Consider the following 17,933-nt stretch of genomic DNA (forward strand, 5'->3'; position numbering starts at 1 on the left):
GAATAGTTTAAAAATATTTTATCTTTAATTGTCACAAGCAGGGGAACAACATTTACATCTGAGTAAGCAAGAACAAAGGAGAAAAAGGTAGCAGTAAAGAGTTTGCCTTTGGAAGAGGGGTACTGTAAAAAGTAGCTACGGAGATGAAAAGAATAAATTATTTTCTATATCACCATAGTCAGGACAAGGAATAAAAGGCTTAAAATTGATACAACAGAAAATTTGGCTTGCACATCTGGAACTAGTATCTATGAGCAAGCACAGTAGGAAAGATTGCTGAGGGTAGTTGGGGAATTCCGGTTACTGGAAATTTGTAAGAAAAGTTGCATAAGCATCTGCCAGGAACGATGCACACAGCTGATAAGGCCTTTGGTCAACAGAATTGACAAAGTAAGCTTCGGGGTCCCACCTAGTCTTATTTTCTACAGTTTCTGTAATATACTGCTATGTGTCAATGCACTTGAGTGCCAAGACTATAATTACACAGGGAACTTCCATTCTCTCATTTGTTAATTAAAGAAATTCTCCCAGAAGCTCACTGTGCCAGTCATCACTGTGACTGAGACTCCTCCTAGCTCTGTGCCAGCAATAGAATATTGAAGTTCAAAAATAAATGTATCAGTTGCAGATTATCTGATTTGTCTAACAGTCATGCTTTTATGTTCTGCAGCTTTTATTCAACCATTAAGCTTCTGTTCATCTTCTTTCTCTTTCCCTCTTCTGCCATCCTCTCCTTCAACTGCTCCCCTTCTCAACCTTGGTGCCCTACCACATTTCTTCCCTTTCATTTCTACGCTTGCCCACAATCTGCTCCTTGGTCCAGCCCTTCCTATTTATCCCCAACTTGCTTTTAGATACCTGTTGTCTTCCACACACTTCTTGCTCATGCCCTACTTTAAGGGTCTTTTTCCCCTCAAGTCCATTGCCCCAAATCCCTGCTGACCATCTACTCTACTGCTACTCTCCATCTCTGCTGCATACCTCAGAAAATTATTAGGGCTGTAAGCAGCCATGAAAGTGACCCAAGGAAAGATGAATGCAAGTGACAAAGCCTCTCTGCTACCACATAATTAATTACATGTGCCCCACACCAAATGGTGCTAACAGAACCCAAGTATCCCTTTGCGGGAAATACTTCACCTATATCTACACATGATGCAGCGCTGCGTTAATTACCCGCAAATTACCACAGTCTGAGCAAGAAGCAATACAACTACCTGGCTCAGCAGCAGTACCTGATGGCATAGCTCTTTGCACTCTAGCTAAAAGCTCATTCATTTCGCCATCATTTGAGGATGTCACGAGTGCAGTGATAGCTTAAAATTAAGGCAACTAAATTTAGGTTTCTATGTAGACACCTAAACCCTGCTGTAATCTTCAGAAATCCAGTCATTACAGTCAATGGAGCCTAAAAAGTGAGTTCAGCATGAAGTAAACACCTACTAGGTGGTTAGCTGAAGGCTCCACTGACTGTATAGATGACCACTTTATATAATACAGTTTGGCCACCACACCAGCACATGAAGCCACATGCACATGTCTTGATCTGGAATCAAGTCCTGTCCAGGTTGTTCTCCTCATTCATTGCCATTACTGTTAGACATTAACTCTTACTCCTGCAGGCTGTTTGGAAGCCAGTAGCGTGAACACTGAAAGCCTCAGAGAACTGTTCATTCCTTCCTTTCAGGACCTGATCTCACAGAAAGTTTCAGAGCTGTGAAGGAATAGCATCAGGAGAAATCCTGCTCAGGTCTGAATAACTGTTAATACCACACAGTCTTGCAGAGGAAAAAACCACACACAAGTTTGCAATAAATGCTTTTTCTTTTTTTTTCATTTAAACACTGGGGAAAAAAAAAAAAAAAAATCAGTGCAAAGTACATCTTGTGAAGCTACTGAATCTTTTCCTTGAAACCTTCCAAAATAAATTTTTAGAAAGGCACTTCCAAAATGAAAAATTTCATCTCAGTGGTATAATTTCAGAAAAGTGATTAAAAACAGTGCCTTGCAATAGAAAGCAATCTCAATTACTGGTGCTATTATTAGCTTTTTCTGTAAAAACCAAAAGGCTAATAGCATTAAAAAAATCAAGTTCTGCGAATCTTCATCCGAAGTGGATCTATCTTTTTCTCTTAAGTAACTGCCCAGACAGACAGTATCAGGCAAATAATTTTGCAACTTCTATGTTGATTTTATTCACAGAATTGCAATGCAGATATAATTTCTTGATACCTTACATCTTCTATTGTAAAAAGCTGCCTAACGAAATAACAAACAAGGAATGAAACTTTTCTAGAATTTCTATACAAATTGCCTCAAACAACCAAACGTCTGTATGGTCCTGTGCAACTGAGCAGAACACAAGGCTTGAAATCAGTGTAAAATGTCAATTAAGCCAATTATGTTAATGCGGTAAGTGCATCCAAACCAATTACATAAAGTAAAAAGGAAAAACATATGGAAAAAAGAGTGATGACTAGTACATGGCAAAAAATTGATTACATCTGATCATAAATCCAAAGCAATACAGAACAAACTGGTAGAAATATTATATCAGAAATAACTAGTAATAATACTTCTGTAATGCAGTAAGCTAGTCCTCTCTAGCCTCCACAGAAGAGGAAAAAAGAAACCCTAGCTCTCCATTTCACATTTTCATCTGAAATACACAATAATTAACCAGGCTAAGGAAAACCTCGTCCTCCTAAAAGAGCAAACACTGCTGACCTGACTGATTAGACATCAGCCCAAAACAGTTAATACTTTATTAGCCAGAATTGGACAAACATATTGAATACTATCATAATTGTCTTTCCTGATGAATATACTTTTTTTTATCCTAAAGATATAGCATGCACTTGGTATTTTAATAGATAGCAAGTTACTTTTAAGCAGGTCTCTGATACTGTCTATGCTGTAAAAAAACTAGTTGTTTTCTGAAAATATCACTTAAAGGATGGGGTACCTTTAGTGCAACACATAGCATGACTTGTTCTGTCCTTGCCGAGATACCCGGAGCCTCTGATCAAAGGATACATGCACAGTTTTGTTCCCGACCAAAGACATTCCAAGTAAATGGGAGATAATATCATGATGCTATTAGAAATCCTGTAACAATTAGTGGTTATCTCTAAAAACCAGTATGCACTTTCATATACGTCACACAAATCATCTCTCACTCCTGTGCCTTGTAAAAAGTCGGGTGCAGATACTTTACAATTCTGTGATTTTATTCTGACACAATAGCTATGTCAGGAAAAAGGACACCACAAACAGTGACCTTGTTAGCTGATGTCCAACTGTGGCCAGGAAGAATTCTCAACTGGGGCCAGGTCAGGCAGTTTTCCATTTGTTCTTGCTACCCTTACCTCCTCTTCCTCCGTCTTTTGCTCTCAGTAGCAACTATTACCTTTCCCCAAGCCTTTCTGCTGCTTTTCTTATCTTCAGAAACTATGAAAAGGTGTGGAATGGGAGGGGAAGCTTACCTGCTGCACTGGAGCTCTGTACCTTGGTCCTGTCCTGGGCATTGATAGGGATGACTGACTCCTGGTTGGTGTAATCGAGAGGACTGGGAGGAAGAATGGCTTCCATACAGGCTAAGTTGTCTTGCTTTAATGTTTGGAAACTGATGCTGTAGGATTTGTAGTCAATGGAGAGGGACAGTAGCCTCCTCTGTGATTAAAAGTGCCCACAGTATACTACTAGCTTGACTATAACATGTCTTCTAATGAAATGACAGTGAGGTGGATTGAGAGTTGGCTGCGGGACAGGACTCAGAGGGTTGTGATCAGCGGCACAGAGTCTAGTTGGAGGCCTGTAACCAGTGGTGTCCCCCAGGGGTCAATACTTGGTCCTATTTTGTTTAATATATTCATTAATGACCTGGATGAGGGGACAGAGTGTATCCTCAGCAAGTTTGCTGATGACACAAAACTGGGAGGGGTGGCTGACACCCCAGAGGGCTGTGCTGCCATCCAGCATGACCTGGACAGGCTGGAGAGCTGGGCAGAGAAGAACCTAATGAGGTTCAACAAAACCAAGTGCAAGGTCCTGCACCTGGGGAGGAAGAATGCTAGGCACCAGTACAGGTTAGGGGCTGACCTGCTGGGAGATAGCTTGGAGGAGAAGGATCTGGGGGTTGTGGTAGACAGTAAATTATCCATGGCCCAGCAATGTGCCCTTGTCGCCAAAAAGGCCAATGGAATCCTGGGCTGCATAGGGAAGAGTGTGGCCAGTAGGTCGAGGGAGGTCATTCTCCCCCTCTACTCGGCACTGGTGAGGCCACAACTGGAATACTGTGTCCAGTTTTGGGCTCCCCAGTTCAAGAGGGACAGGGAACTGCTGGAGCGAGTCCAGCAAAGGGCAACTAAGATGATTAAGGGCTTGGAGCATCTGCCTTATGAGGAAAGGCTGAGAGAGCTGGGACTCTTTAGCCTGGAGAAGAGAAGGCTGAGGGGAGACCTTATTATGGCATACAAGTATCTAAAGGGTGGGTTGAAGGAGGATGGAGCCCGGCTCTTTTCAATGGTTCCAAGTGACAGGACGAGGGGCAATGGGCACAAGTTAGAACACAGGAAGTTCCGTTCAAATACACGGAAACACTTCTTTACGGTGAGGGTGACAGAGCACTGGCACAGGCTGCCCAGGGAGGTTGTGGAGTCCCCTTCCCTGGAGATTTTCAAGACCCGCCTGGATGCAGTCCTGAGTAATGTGCTCTGGGCAATCCTGCTTTAGCAGGGGAGTTGGACTAGATGATCTCTAGAGGTCCCTTCCAACTCTGATGATTCTGTGATTCTGTGAAATTTCTAGTTCCTCAGAAATGGCAAGATGATAATGTCACAATCTCTCCAAGGGCGTGGAGAGAGAACATGAGGACAGAAAGACTCTGCTTCCTATCTGAAAAACCACCTCATGAGCAGATTTTAGTTCTTACCATTGGATTATTTTATTTTAGTTTTTTCCTATCATCACTATAAGGGCAAAGGGGCATTCCCAGTGGCTTCCTCAATCTTGCACATGCTACTACTGGCATGTAAACCAGAAAGCAGCTAGGACTCTGGCTTTTAGTTAGTTACCTTTATAAGACCTAAGGATTTAAGATAAACCACGGCCTTCACAGTCACCTTGAGGACACACAGTCCACAGTTTTTGAATTGAAAATTACACTGGAACAATCCTGTTGCACTGACTGTATGTTGTGCCTACCACTTTTAAATAAAGTTTATATAAAGTTATAACCTTTATAGTTATAACTATATAATGATGCCTCCTTACTTCTCTCCCACATCGACAAAAATAGACAAGTAGGTGGTGTCAACTCTAAACCAAATCTGAAATAGAAACCTCCCCATGTGACACAGTCTCAGTCATTGGCAGTGAAGGCTCCTCCTGCCAGTTCGCCATCTTAAAACATCAAAAGTCAAAAAGGAAGTAATTTCATAGAGTCATAGAATCGTTTAGGTTGGAAAAGACACTTAAGATCATCGAGTCCAACTGTTAATCTAGAACTGCAAAGTCCACCACTAACCCATGTCCCTCAGCACCACATCTACACATCTTTTAAATACCTCCAGGGATGGGGACTCAACCACTTCCCTGGGCAGCCTGGTCCAATGCTTGACAACATTTTTTGGGAAAAGATTTTTCCTAATATTCAATCTAAACCTCCCCTGGCACAACTGGAGGCCATTTCCTCTGATCCTATCACTTGTTACTTGGCAGAAGAAACCAAGCCCCACCTCACCACAACCTCCTTTCAGGTTGTTGTAAAGAGTCACAAGGTCTCCCCTCAGCCTCCTTTCTTCCAGACTAAACTATCCCCGTTCCCTCAGCCACTCCTCATAAGACTTGTGCTCTAGACCCTTCATCAGCTTCATTGCCCTTCTTTGGACATGCTCTAGCACCTCAATGTCATTCTTGTAGTGAGGGGCCCAAAACCGAACACAGTATTAGAGGTGCAGCCTCACCGGTGCTGAGTACAGGGGGATGGTCACTTCTCTAGTCCTGCTCACCACACCATTCCTGATAGAGGACAGGACACTGTTGGCCTTCTTGGCCACACTGCCAGCTCATATTCAGCCGGCTGTCGACCAACACCCCCAGGTCCTTTTCTGCCAGGCAGCTTTCCAGCCACACTTCCCCAATCCTGTAGCGCTGCATGGGGTTGTTGTGACCCAAGTGCAGGACTGGCGTTTGGCCTTGCTGAACCTCACACAGTTGGCCTCGTCCCATTGATTCAGTCTGTCCAGAACCCTCTGTAGAGCATTCCTACCCTCCTACCCTGGTTGCTCATGGGTCAGACAGGGGTATGCTTCTCTGGGTAAAAAGCTGGCTTGATGGCCAGGCCCAAAGAGTGGTGGTGAATGGAGTTACATCCAGTTGGTGGCCGGTCACAAATGGTGTTCCCCAGGGCTCAGTACTGGGCCCTGTTCTCTTTAACATCTTTATTAGTGATCTAGTGATCTGGACATGGAGATTGAGTACACCCTCAGTAAGTTTGCAGCTGACACCAAGTTGGGTCACATCACTCACCAGTCCTCTGTTCAGAAAAAAGAGGTCCAGTGGGGTACCTTCCCTCGTTGGCTCGCTCACCAGCTATGCCAGGAAGTTATTTTCCACGCACTCCAGGAACCTCCTAGACTGTTTCTAGTCTTCTGTAATGTATTTCCAGCAGACATCTGCTAAGCTGAAGCCCCACTGAACTGCTGAAGCAGCTGAGACTTCTCCCAGCTGCTTATAAAATATTTTGTCTGCATCTTCATCCTGGTTGGGTGGTCTGTAACAGACTCCCACTATGACATCTGCCTTGTTGGCCTTCCACCAATCCTTACCCATAAACACTCAACACTCTTGTCACCATCACTACACCCTAGACAATCAAAAAACTCCCTAACATACAGGGCTACTCCACAGCCTCTCCTTCCTTGCCTATCCCTTCTGAAGAGTTTATAACCATCCATTGCAGCACTCCAGTTGTGTGAGTCATCCCACCATGTTTCCATGACAGCAACTGTATCGTAGTTTTTCTGCTGCAAAATGGCTTCCAGCTCCTCCTATATGGCTTCCAGCTCCTCCTTTCCAAAGGGCCCATAGGCTTTCTTTTCTTTCTAAACACTCTCCTATCCTTGCTGTGATACAAATTCTGTTATAATGTTCTTGACAACTTGTGCATGGGCACCTTAAAAAACAATGCTAAGCAGATACTGACAATCATGGTCTGTTGAAGTTTTCAAAGGAATTTTATAATATTTTGTTTTACTAATTCCCCCCTCAAATATACTCCCAACCTTCCCAGTCCAAGTTTCAAAGTTTCAGTTATGGGCTGAAAAACATACACGTATATTAGGAGACCAAGTACTTTTACCTGGAATTAAAAATTTGCTCAAGTAATTGTCTTCCACCCTCATACTGGACCCATATCATTACCCAAATTAGTTTTTGAAATTGTGCTGTCTCTCAATGGGCACTTGAATGAGAATTTGATGATGATTAAAAACTCCTGTCATTGTCCTGTTGTTTGGGAAGCTCATTAGGCGAGATTCAGACAGTGTAAGTGATCTACTTGTTTTATGGGCTTCTATAAATGATAACTTAGAAGGTATAAAAACAAGTAATTGCATCTAGACAATTTAAAGCCAGTAGCACTACAATAATTAAAAGATCTTTCTAAACTGTATTGGTAGACAGGCAAAAGCTCTATAATCAACTTATCTGGGGACGTTATCAGACAATAAAAACTGAGGCATTTTAGGGACTAATAAAGCTGTGGAATCTAATGACTATAATAAATCTTCAGCTGCAGTTATTCCAGAACAATTTCCATTGCAGTAAAAAGTATTCTACAGGGTTTTCTGTCTGAAATTACTGTTGGTTGGTTAGATGTTGATCATAAGAAACGATTCCAGGATAACAACTTTATTTTTGGCATGTATTTCCATCATTCACCTCTCCCTTTCATCAAGAAGTCTTTTGGCTTCATTCAAAGGTTAGAATCAAGCAACACTTTGACAAGACCAGAAATCAATGTCTTCATTGACTTTCTGTAGAAAAATACACACTAATATTGTAATGTCCTATACATTTAGTTCAGCATGGTGTTACGCAGCAGTTTCGGACTTGGAGAACTACACTTCTATGAAGTACAACATTGGTCATTCAACCCACAACTCATATTTGATGTAGGCTTCAATTAAATATGTAAATAAATCAATAGGTAGTATGTATACCCTTAAGGCGACAAAGCTGGAGGTGAGCTAAGCATGTAAACTCTTTCTATAGCCAGGGGACCTCTGGTTAAGGTTCTCAATGGACTTTAGGGGACAACCAATCTCATCCCACAGCAAAAACCTACATTTGGCCAGAATAGTACTTTAGGCTCCACAGGTTATACAGGTTAGATCTCTACTGGTACCATAGTGGAATCGTACATATCCTGTTCAAACGTAAATACCTGGAGTAAACCGAGGTGAATGTTGACCCTGGTATCAGAATGACACTTGCAGGGTCACTTACGGAATGACATTGTCCTAAGCCTGGCTTACGTATACCCCTGACCCTGATGCAACACAACTGTGTGCTCCAACCAAACAGCATTCATTTTCACTTTCATGTTTTATCAGTTTTCAAAAGTGAAAATGATTATTGTAATTACCTAATGTTCAGCATATGAAACAAACATTTTCATTGCAGAAAAAGATTGTTCCAGTTTTTATATCCATTCTTCACCAATATAAATGAATATTCAATATATGCCAATATAAGTCAAAGTAGAAAAATTAAGCTCCTTACTTAAATTTAAATTTTGTTAGCCTACGTGATCAAAAACAACTAAAACCACCTCATACGGAAAGATGTCTTATGGATGTGGTGTATCTGCCCTTGATTGTACTATTTGTGAAAAATTTTAAAGAATTATTTCTCAGATTCACCTGAAACATCCATCCCATTTAAATTACTTGTTTATATTTAAAGTCTGATCATCTTCTTATGGAGAAGACAAAAAATCTCTCTCAATTAAATATAATCAAGAAACCTTGAAGTAATAGTACACTACAAACGAGTTTAGTTTAGTTTTTGTTTTCTTAGAGGAGCTTACAGAGGAGCTTGTGCTAATACAGAAGTGAGACTTTTAATAAACAATGAAATATTATTAAAAACTGAAATTTACAGATTTTTGAAGACATTTTGCTAACAAAGTACTATGAAGACTGCAGCAGTGAAAAATGTTAACATTGTAAGATCCACTCAAAGCTCTAAACAGTTTCTGCACAGGATGTTCTGAGCTTGTGTGTCCAAATATCTAAAACCAAATGCAGTCTTGCACATACATCTTTGCACTGTCAGAATCATAAGCAATCCCTAAAACCAAGACAAAGAGGAATTTTCAAATTCCTAACTCCTTAGATTTCTGAGTTTTCTACATATACCAAACAGCCACAGTACAGTATTTTTTAAATACACTTTCTATGACTAGGCTATGTACAGCTAGACAAAGTGAAAACATGAACACTTCAAACTATGAAAACTTTAAACAGTTGAACAAAATTCAACTTGAATGAAAATCACACCAGCAGTTCAATATAAACAAATTTCATAAAAAAAAAACAACAAAACAAACAGAGGATTGTCTTTCCGTGTAGGATGCAAAATTTTATCAACTTAACCTGGAAAACAAAACCAGACTTTTTCCCGACTTACAGAAATCCTGTAATCTGCAATAGCAGGACTTAGCAGAAGCATTTATTTAGTTGCTTGGTGTTAAAAAGAAACAAAACCAGACAGCACTTAGGGTGCAAAAGGAAAGTAGCTTCACCTTGTCATACTTTCAAGTCATAAAGTTCTCTTACAAGTTCTGATTAATAACATTTAATAGTAAGTCTGTCCATTTTCATTTTCTTACACAAGCTAGTATTTTTACCTATGAATGATTTTTACCCATACTGGATAGGTATTGTATGTCATTTTATTCTACTGTTCTAACAGGTCAATAAAACTAGCACCTAATGGTTTTTTTTCTACCATCACGTATGTAAGCCCAATGCAGTAAGCTATTTCCTGCCAAATCTGTCCTTTTATCAATGGAAATATGGATATAATTGCCTTGCTGTCCAAGTAAGCTGGCTAATGGTATATTTACTGTTTAAATATAATGCTTGCATTTGACATATTTAATACTTAATAAAATGTTTGAAGTTTGATAGTTCTAGAAACTTATATTTAAAATACAAATATATAAAACCAAAGCCAATAAACCTTACCAAAAGATCATAAAAGTAGCATTGCTAAGTACTCCAATATAAAATAACAGACACACAGAAAAATGGGAACAGAGAATGAAAAAGGTGCAGTGGACACCAGCAGAGTCACTGGATCCCTTTTCCTCCACCTAAAAGTCACGGTGGCTGCTTACGGCAGGCACTACTCTGTAGGCCATACCCAAGTGAAAAGGATGCAGGTACAGGCCCTGAGGTTTTTGTATATTGCTAGCTGTAGCGATGTAACTAGGGTCAGATACAAACCTCGATCCCAACGAAGGAGGTTGTGCAAGCTTCATGCAGTGACAGGGAACGCAAGGGGCCAGCACCCATGTCAGCGTAAGGAGAACAGATTCACAGTGCTCTTAGCAAAACCTCACTTCTTTCCCACCAAACCTGCCTCTGCATGTTCCTACCTAAACTAAGCTGGACAGAAACCCTTATTGGGTAAACAGAGTTGACAAGGACCAATTTTTGTGCCACTTGTCTCCCCAAGCTTAGTACAGCAGGCAGTGACGAACCTGGCTTTTGGGGCTGGGCAGGCCAGGCTTCCTCTCGTCCATGGACACCAGAGGAGCCTGGTGAAGCTGTGACCTCTAGGGTCCTAAACTAAGAGCACAACACTGAATATTTTACTCCTGAAACAGCAGGAGTTTTTATCAGCAGCCTGTGACCATGTAAGAGGGGAATACATTTATGTCAGCTTTGGAAATGACGGTGAGTTTACTTACAAAAGCAGATGCACTCTGGATGTTTATTCAACTCCAGTTTATCCACATGAGATGTACAGGAGATAAGCTTCACTACTATTTAATATGATGTAAATCAGTCCTCCCAGAAAGCACACTTTTGAATTTCAGAAGAACAGAACGTTACTTTCAGACTTACCTTTTTCTGTTTTGTCTTGTTCAGTTTCTTTTTCACTTTTCCCTAGAATATTAAAAATATAATGTCAATGAAATAAAATTATGTTAACAGTTTATGATAAGAAAAGAGACGCAATAAAATCACAGTTTATACTCAAAATACAATTGAGCCAACAAGACTTCATGTTCGTTTTTGTTTCTTAAATTAACCATCGCTCTCTGAACTATAGTTACACAAAAGGTCTTTCTCTGCAGATACATGCTTCTGTCACAAAATATTTCAGAAGCTTTCCCCTTTAGATATTTGGTAGCTTTTAGTGATACACAACTTACAATGCAAGCTATTTTGCAAGAAAAATAAATTGTTCATTGATTAAAAACTCTTGGGAACAGACAGTACTGTAATATATATAGTTGATTAAAACATAAAATCATGAAAATCAATTGGGAAGCTAGGTCTCATTTTCAGAAGCGACTTGGGCACTTGGAGGCTTTAGTCTTACTTCAACTTTTAAGATACTTTAACCCAGGCATTTTGTAAACATCTGAATGCACAGGTAAATGTTAAATAAGCACAAGACAGTCTGTAGCAAAAAATAGACTACATACTGTACCAAAATCATGTACACATATATCGTGAAGGTGGTATGTACAGAGACAAGCTTGTCCTCTCCTCTTTCTCCTCTCTAAACACTTTTTGATCCTGGCCTACTCTAGAACATTTAAAGCATCTTGCCTCAAAATTCTAACATTATCATTCTGTTTCAATTTCATCCCAATAAGCTTCCAATATTTCCTCCCAATAAATTTAATAGAGAATACTAAAAAGAGAGGTCAGTTGGCTTTTCCGTTACAGTTATTTTCCTCTCTAAGATACACTTTCTAATTTCGATGTATTCTTGCATATAGAAAAACCATTTTCTTTAATTTCCAAGTCAATTAGAGACATCTTGATAGAATACTCAATCTTCGTGTTTTTTTTTTAAACTGAGTGCTCAGAAGCATTACATTGTGACTAAAACACACCATGTAAAAATGCTAAAAAGCTTTTTTTTTTTTTTTCCCATGGAGAAATTGGGTTATGTGCACACATGAAATCAAACTATTTCACATTCTAATTTCACCCTTTACTACAAGCTGACAACTGCTACTACTGAAGGTGCAGGCAGTATGACACTAATTTTCATATTCGGCACAAGGCAGAATGCGTGTTAAATTCATTATGATATGGTAAATTAAAGAAATATGGTCATATTGAAAGTCATTCACCTCTTCCATTACATCATAAAATCCAGACTGTCAATTAAATTGCAAGAAATGACAAAACGATCTATAGAGTCAGTTACATACTATGGGATAACGGAGAAGGAATATTATTACTATAACAGTATATTAATTAAAGCATTGTTCAGTATTTCATAGAATCATAGAATTGTCTAGGTTAGAAGAGACCCTTGGGATCATCGAGTCCAATCATCTACCCTACTCTACAAAGATCTCCCCTACACCATATCCCCCAACACCACATCTAAACATCTCTTAAACACATCCAGGGATGGTGACTCAACCACCTCCCTGGGCAGTCTATTCCAATGCCCGACCACTCTTTCTGTGAAAAATTCTTTCCTAATGTTCAGTCTAAATCTACCCTGTTGGAGCTTGAAGCCATTCCCTCTTGTTCTGTCATTAATTACCTGCGAGAAGAGACCAGCACCAACCTCTCTACAGTGTCCTTTCAAATAGTTGTAGAGAGTGATGAGGTCTCCCCTCAGCCTCCTCCTCCTCCTCAAACTAAACAGTCCCAGCTCCTTCAACCGCTCTTCATATGATTTGTTTGCTAAGCCCTTCACCAGCTTCGTTGCCCTCCTCTGCACTCGCTCCAGCACCTCGATCTCTCTCTTGTATTGAGGAGCCCAAAACTGGACACAATACTCGAGGTGTGGCCTCACCAGTGCTGAGTACAGGGGCACAATCTCCTCCCTACTTCTGCTGGCCACGCTATTTCTAATACAAACCAGGATGCCGTTGGCTTTCTTGGCCACCTGGGCACACTGCCGGCTCATATTCAGCCGCTTGTCAATTAGAACCCCCAGGTCTCTTTCTGCCAGGCAGCTTTCCAGCCACACTTCCCCAGGCCTGTAGCGCTGCATGGGGTTATTGTGGCCCAAGTGCAGGACCTGGCACTTGCCCTTGTTGAAACTCATACCATTGATGTTGGCCCAATGATCCAATCTATCTAGGTCTCTCTGTAGAGCTTCCCTATCCTCCTGGGAGTCAACACTCCTGTTTAACTTGGTGTCATCATTTCCTAACAGACTGGCTTTTTTGTTTTCATTTTTTTTGCACATATCACACAAGAAATAAATGGTTATGTCCACTGGTACGTCACCAGAAATACTTTTTAAAAAAGAGCAATATTGCAGCTCCAGGTGAGACACAGAACAGCTTATATACTAATATTTCTATTATTTTTACCAACTCAAAGCACACGAACAATTCATTACAGGATACAGCACACTGATTAGCCACCCATTTTCTCTGATTTCACCAAAGCCTCTCCAATAATCTTTAAATATTCCAGCTTCTCCTTCTAGGTAGCCGCTTTTGAAATTCATCACAATTTGATCCTGTTAGCTCTGAAGATCTTAGTTAAGTATGGTGAGAGCTGGGAGAAAAAAGAATTCACTTCAGCATCATATTAAGCACATATTGATTGCTTCATTCCCTCCACGCTGATCCCTAGCTTACTTCAATGGTGCAAATGGTTTTAATTATGCTATTTCTGACAAAAATTTAAAAATGTGCTGTCTCAAAGACAGGAATATGACAGTAAATCTTGAGACTATTTTGTCACCCACTTAAACCAATTGTAGCTCAAACAGAAGAATTTTCTTAGGTCTTCAAACTATTCTCATCCTTTATTCAATTTCTCCATTTCCAGCAAAACAAATCTAGAGCAAAAGCACAGACAAAACTGCTTTAACCAATCCCTACAGCCTAGGACCACTACCACTGTGTAACGTATGAACCAGATATTGTCAAGAAGGTTTCTACAATAAAGAATAAATTTATTTTTCATATTACAATATGTCTAAGTATTTGTGAATGCATGTGACAATGACTCAAGTCACAACTAAAATGTATTTCAGACCTTGCAGACTTTTCACATGAATCCCAACCAACAATATAAATGTACAATAAAATTTGTTACATATACCTCATTTTTGAAACATGTAATATTACACAATGATATTCAGTGAAAACATGACATTTTTGAGTATCTTTCCTATATCCAATCTTAGTCATTTTCTTTCCTTCTTAGAAAGAATAGTGTCATGATATGATACCTTTTCAGTTACTGAGAATGGGAAAAAGACACTTAAAATTGTAGTAAATTTTCAATATTAAAATAAAACTTTGTTATCCTACTCATTTAAATTTTGCTTTCCTTATTGGTATTTCTCCCTATGATTTCCAAAAAAGCAACCGAATCCAAGATTTCATAGATTCACTGAGATATAGCAAGAAGTAATGTAGCAATGTGAAAATATAAAGATAAATGTATTCTTTGTTTTTTCTTACACTACAGTTCTTTATTCAGCATTATTTCATCATAAAAATACGGAGGTGTTTGAGAACTGAAAACGTAAAGGAATATTTTTGTTTTCAAACAGAGAACTGTGCAGACATGACACCCTTGCTACACTTCTGATTCAAACTATGGACCATAACCTAGAATATTTCTCTAGAAAAGCTAGATATCATACTTCCCACACACATTCACGTTCATTAAAGAGCAAAATTTCATCCATTTCAAGTTACAAATAGAAATTAGGCAACACGGGGAAAATTCGGGCCAGACTGGTTGTGGAATAGTTAATACTCCAAAAGAAGAAACGCACCACAATTACAGAAGACACAGATCTTAATCTAATGCCCACTTCCTTCACATAATACCACCCAGAAATAAAAATTACTTCTACTTGCCATATTTCTTCTTCCTTGTAAGTCATACTTTCATATATATTTTTAAACATTTGAAATTATTACTTTGAAAAATAATAATATTAACTAGTGGCTGAGGCAAATATTTATCCCCATAGTTAATATCCACCATGTTTTGGAAAAAACAATGACACAAGAAAGACAAAGATATTCTTCTGTGTTTTATTGCAGCCAAACATTAAAACAGATTAAATATACATTTTTTTAATAATCTTCTTGACCTTGCTCAGCTTGGCATATTTTTGTAAACATGAAGCACGTAAAATCACATACCCAGTTACAAAATACTTAAAATTTGATCACAGCATAATACACTCTCACAGTCCCACAATTCTACAAATAGGCTGCCACTGTTATATAAAAAGTCCTCCATTCACCATTCTAAAATTATTTCCAAGCTTCCTCACAAAATATGGCTTTGTAAAAATTATTGCTCTGCAATTCACAATCACAGGTAATTTTACTAGAATATCCCATCCCAAACCACATCACAGTCTAAGAGTATTATTGCTTTCCTGAAAAGACTAAGAGATCAGTGTGGGACATCTTCTGTGTTTGTTGATCAGATTGTAACACTCACTTATGTGGGAGTCTTACTGAAATCCCAAACAAAAGAAGGCAAGCATATATGATGCCCCTTTCACTATAAATGTAAGCAACTAAAACCTGACTTCAAAACAGTGTTACAAAAATTTAAAATCTCCCTGTCAGCCAAAAGGCAACCACTGTTATGGTTACCAAATTGATTTTTCTTCCTAAAAATTTGTATTATTTTATTTCTGCTAAGCTCCTGTATCAGGCTTGGCAATTTCCTAAAAATCACAGCAATTATTCCTGAGCCAAAGAGGAACACATGCAAAACGCCAAAGAATAAAATATGTCTTCTTAATTGTGGAACAGCAGCACAGAACAGGTAAAAAGTACACCTGTTATATTAAAATTTGAAATCACTCATAGTCCAAACTTCAGACGTACCATTTACAAGAGTATTTAGGATTATAGGTCTTAAATTTTTCTTAAGGTTGAATTTCCAGAGCCTTTTTTTTAATAAAATTTACAAGTCAAATATGTATGCAAATTTGACTTTTTAAATAATTCACTGAATATAAAGCTTGTTAAATCCAGCTTTGAGATCATTATATTGGTAGGTAAACTAGAAGAATGTTACTGAACTCAACCCGATTCCCGCAACTCAGTTTCGTTGCAATCTACACTGACTCCCTGCCAGGCTATTATGTAGTTTCAAGACATTTTTGCTTTAAAAATCAAATGTACATAAATAAAAACTTCTAATTCATACATAAAGGGTTTCCAAAAAAAGCAACTTAGTAATCTGCCCTTTTAGTAGTATGAATTAAAACATACACATTTTGTATCTTGTTAGGCTATTTTAAAAATCACCTGAAATTCATGTAGTGTAACTGTTGACATAACATCAGTGCAAAGAGATACAAGTCAAACTTCACAGCATAGTGTGTGCCTCATTAGTGTTTTCAATAAAATGCAGTTAGGCTGTATGCTATATCAGCAGTTATAAAACATTTAAAAATTCATAGTATTATATGTTTCATTTGACCAAACTGCTCTGTACATACTGTAGGAATCCACAACAAAAGTTATATATTAAAATCTGAAAAAATGTACTTGCTGCTACATTATAAATAGAATATTAACAATTGCTTGAACAGCACATATGAAATGCAGCTCAAAGTTGCAACTCTGTCACAAACACAGAAGAAAACCAATGAATTCACTAAATTTGACCAAAAAAAAAAGAAACAGACAGGAATGTAAATTAAACATCCAAGTGTTAAAAAAGCTTGCTAAAATGACAGCTGGCTACAACCCATTCACAATATCTTAGTGTTCGTTTCCCAAACCCTGAACTGCTTGGTAATTACATCATAAGATCTATTACAACCATCTGCTCCCCTTTTGTAGCGTATGGTTAGGGCTGGTCCTCCTGATGTAGGGACTTTTCTTTTGAAGCTTTAAGTATCTGAAAAAATAAGGGGAAATCTATATTAAAGGACCAACCAAAACACAACTTACTCTAAAACAACAGCAAAAAAAAATATTAAATGCTAAAAAACGCAACTTTGTAACAGACTAGTTAATTTGAGAAAACTATCACTTCTAGAAGCTACCATAATGAATATACACAAAGTTGCTGTATAAAGTGGGTAATGTAAACTTTTAAATGTTTATCTAAGCAGTAATTTTTTTTCCTCAGGATATGGCACTTCATTTACTTTGTAAAGGAAATCTAGGCCATGTCACAAGTACATTAAAACTTTTTTTTTTTTTTTTTTTTAAAGGTCAAGGACACATAGAATTGGAAAAGAGGAGCCAGGGAATGAGGAAGGGTCAAAGTTGTAAAGTGGAAACTTCTCTACACATTAGGGATTTCAGCAGTTGGTAAAATAAATGCAGGGTTATAAAAATGTCAAGAATACAAGAACAAAGGGGTGGAGGGGGAAACGACCCTTAGATATTTTAAATATGAACATATACAAAAGGGATCAAAATCCAAATACAAAGAGTAAAGGTATCCCAAAACCTGTAATGTGTCTCCCTTAAAATACATCTCCAACAAGTACCACTCAATCACAACAACTGCAATTTATGTGCCAGGGCAAAACAGGATTAGCCAAAAATCCTAAATCGGTAATATTTCAAGTTGGCCTATCATACCACTCAAGTGCATTAGTTTACAAAAACACAGGCTATAACTGTAGTTAAAATAGCATACTGCTGGAAAGTAATATTGGTAATAATTTTAGGACTAAACTTAGAAAACTGGAAAATA

The 17,933-nt window shown here is 38.6% G+C and overlaps 1 protein-coding gene across 1 annotated transcript in view; it reads right to left on the minus strand.

The window, feature by feature from the left end:
- LOC309686522 (aspartyl/asparaginyl beta-hydroxylase-like) overlaps window positions 1–17,933 on the minus strand; it is a gene marked incomplete at its 5' end in the record, with an annotated part of 86,108 nt that overhangs the window by 48,834 nt on the left and 19,341 nt on the right. The window contains one exon of the mRNA XM_082499230.1: window positions 11,142–11,183. Within this exon, the coding sequence (XP_082355356.1) occupies window positions 11,142–11,183 (42 nt within the window). The remainder of the gene's footprint in view (window positions 1–11,141; window positions 11,184–17,933) is intronic.

The sequence above is a fragment of the Vanellus vanellus genome, assembly GCF_965231255.1.
Source record: "Vanellus vanellus genome assembly, chromosome: 2".
NCBI lineage: Eukaryota > Metazoa > Chordata > Aves > Charadriiformes > Charadriidae > Vanellus > Vanellus vanellus.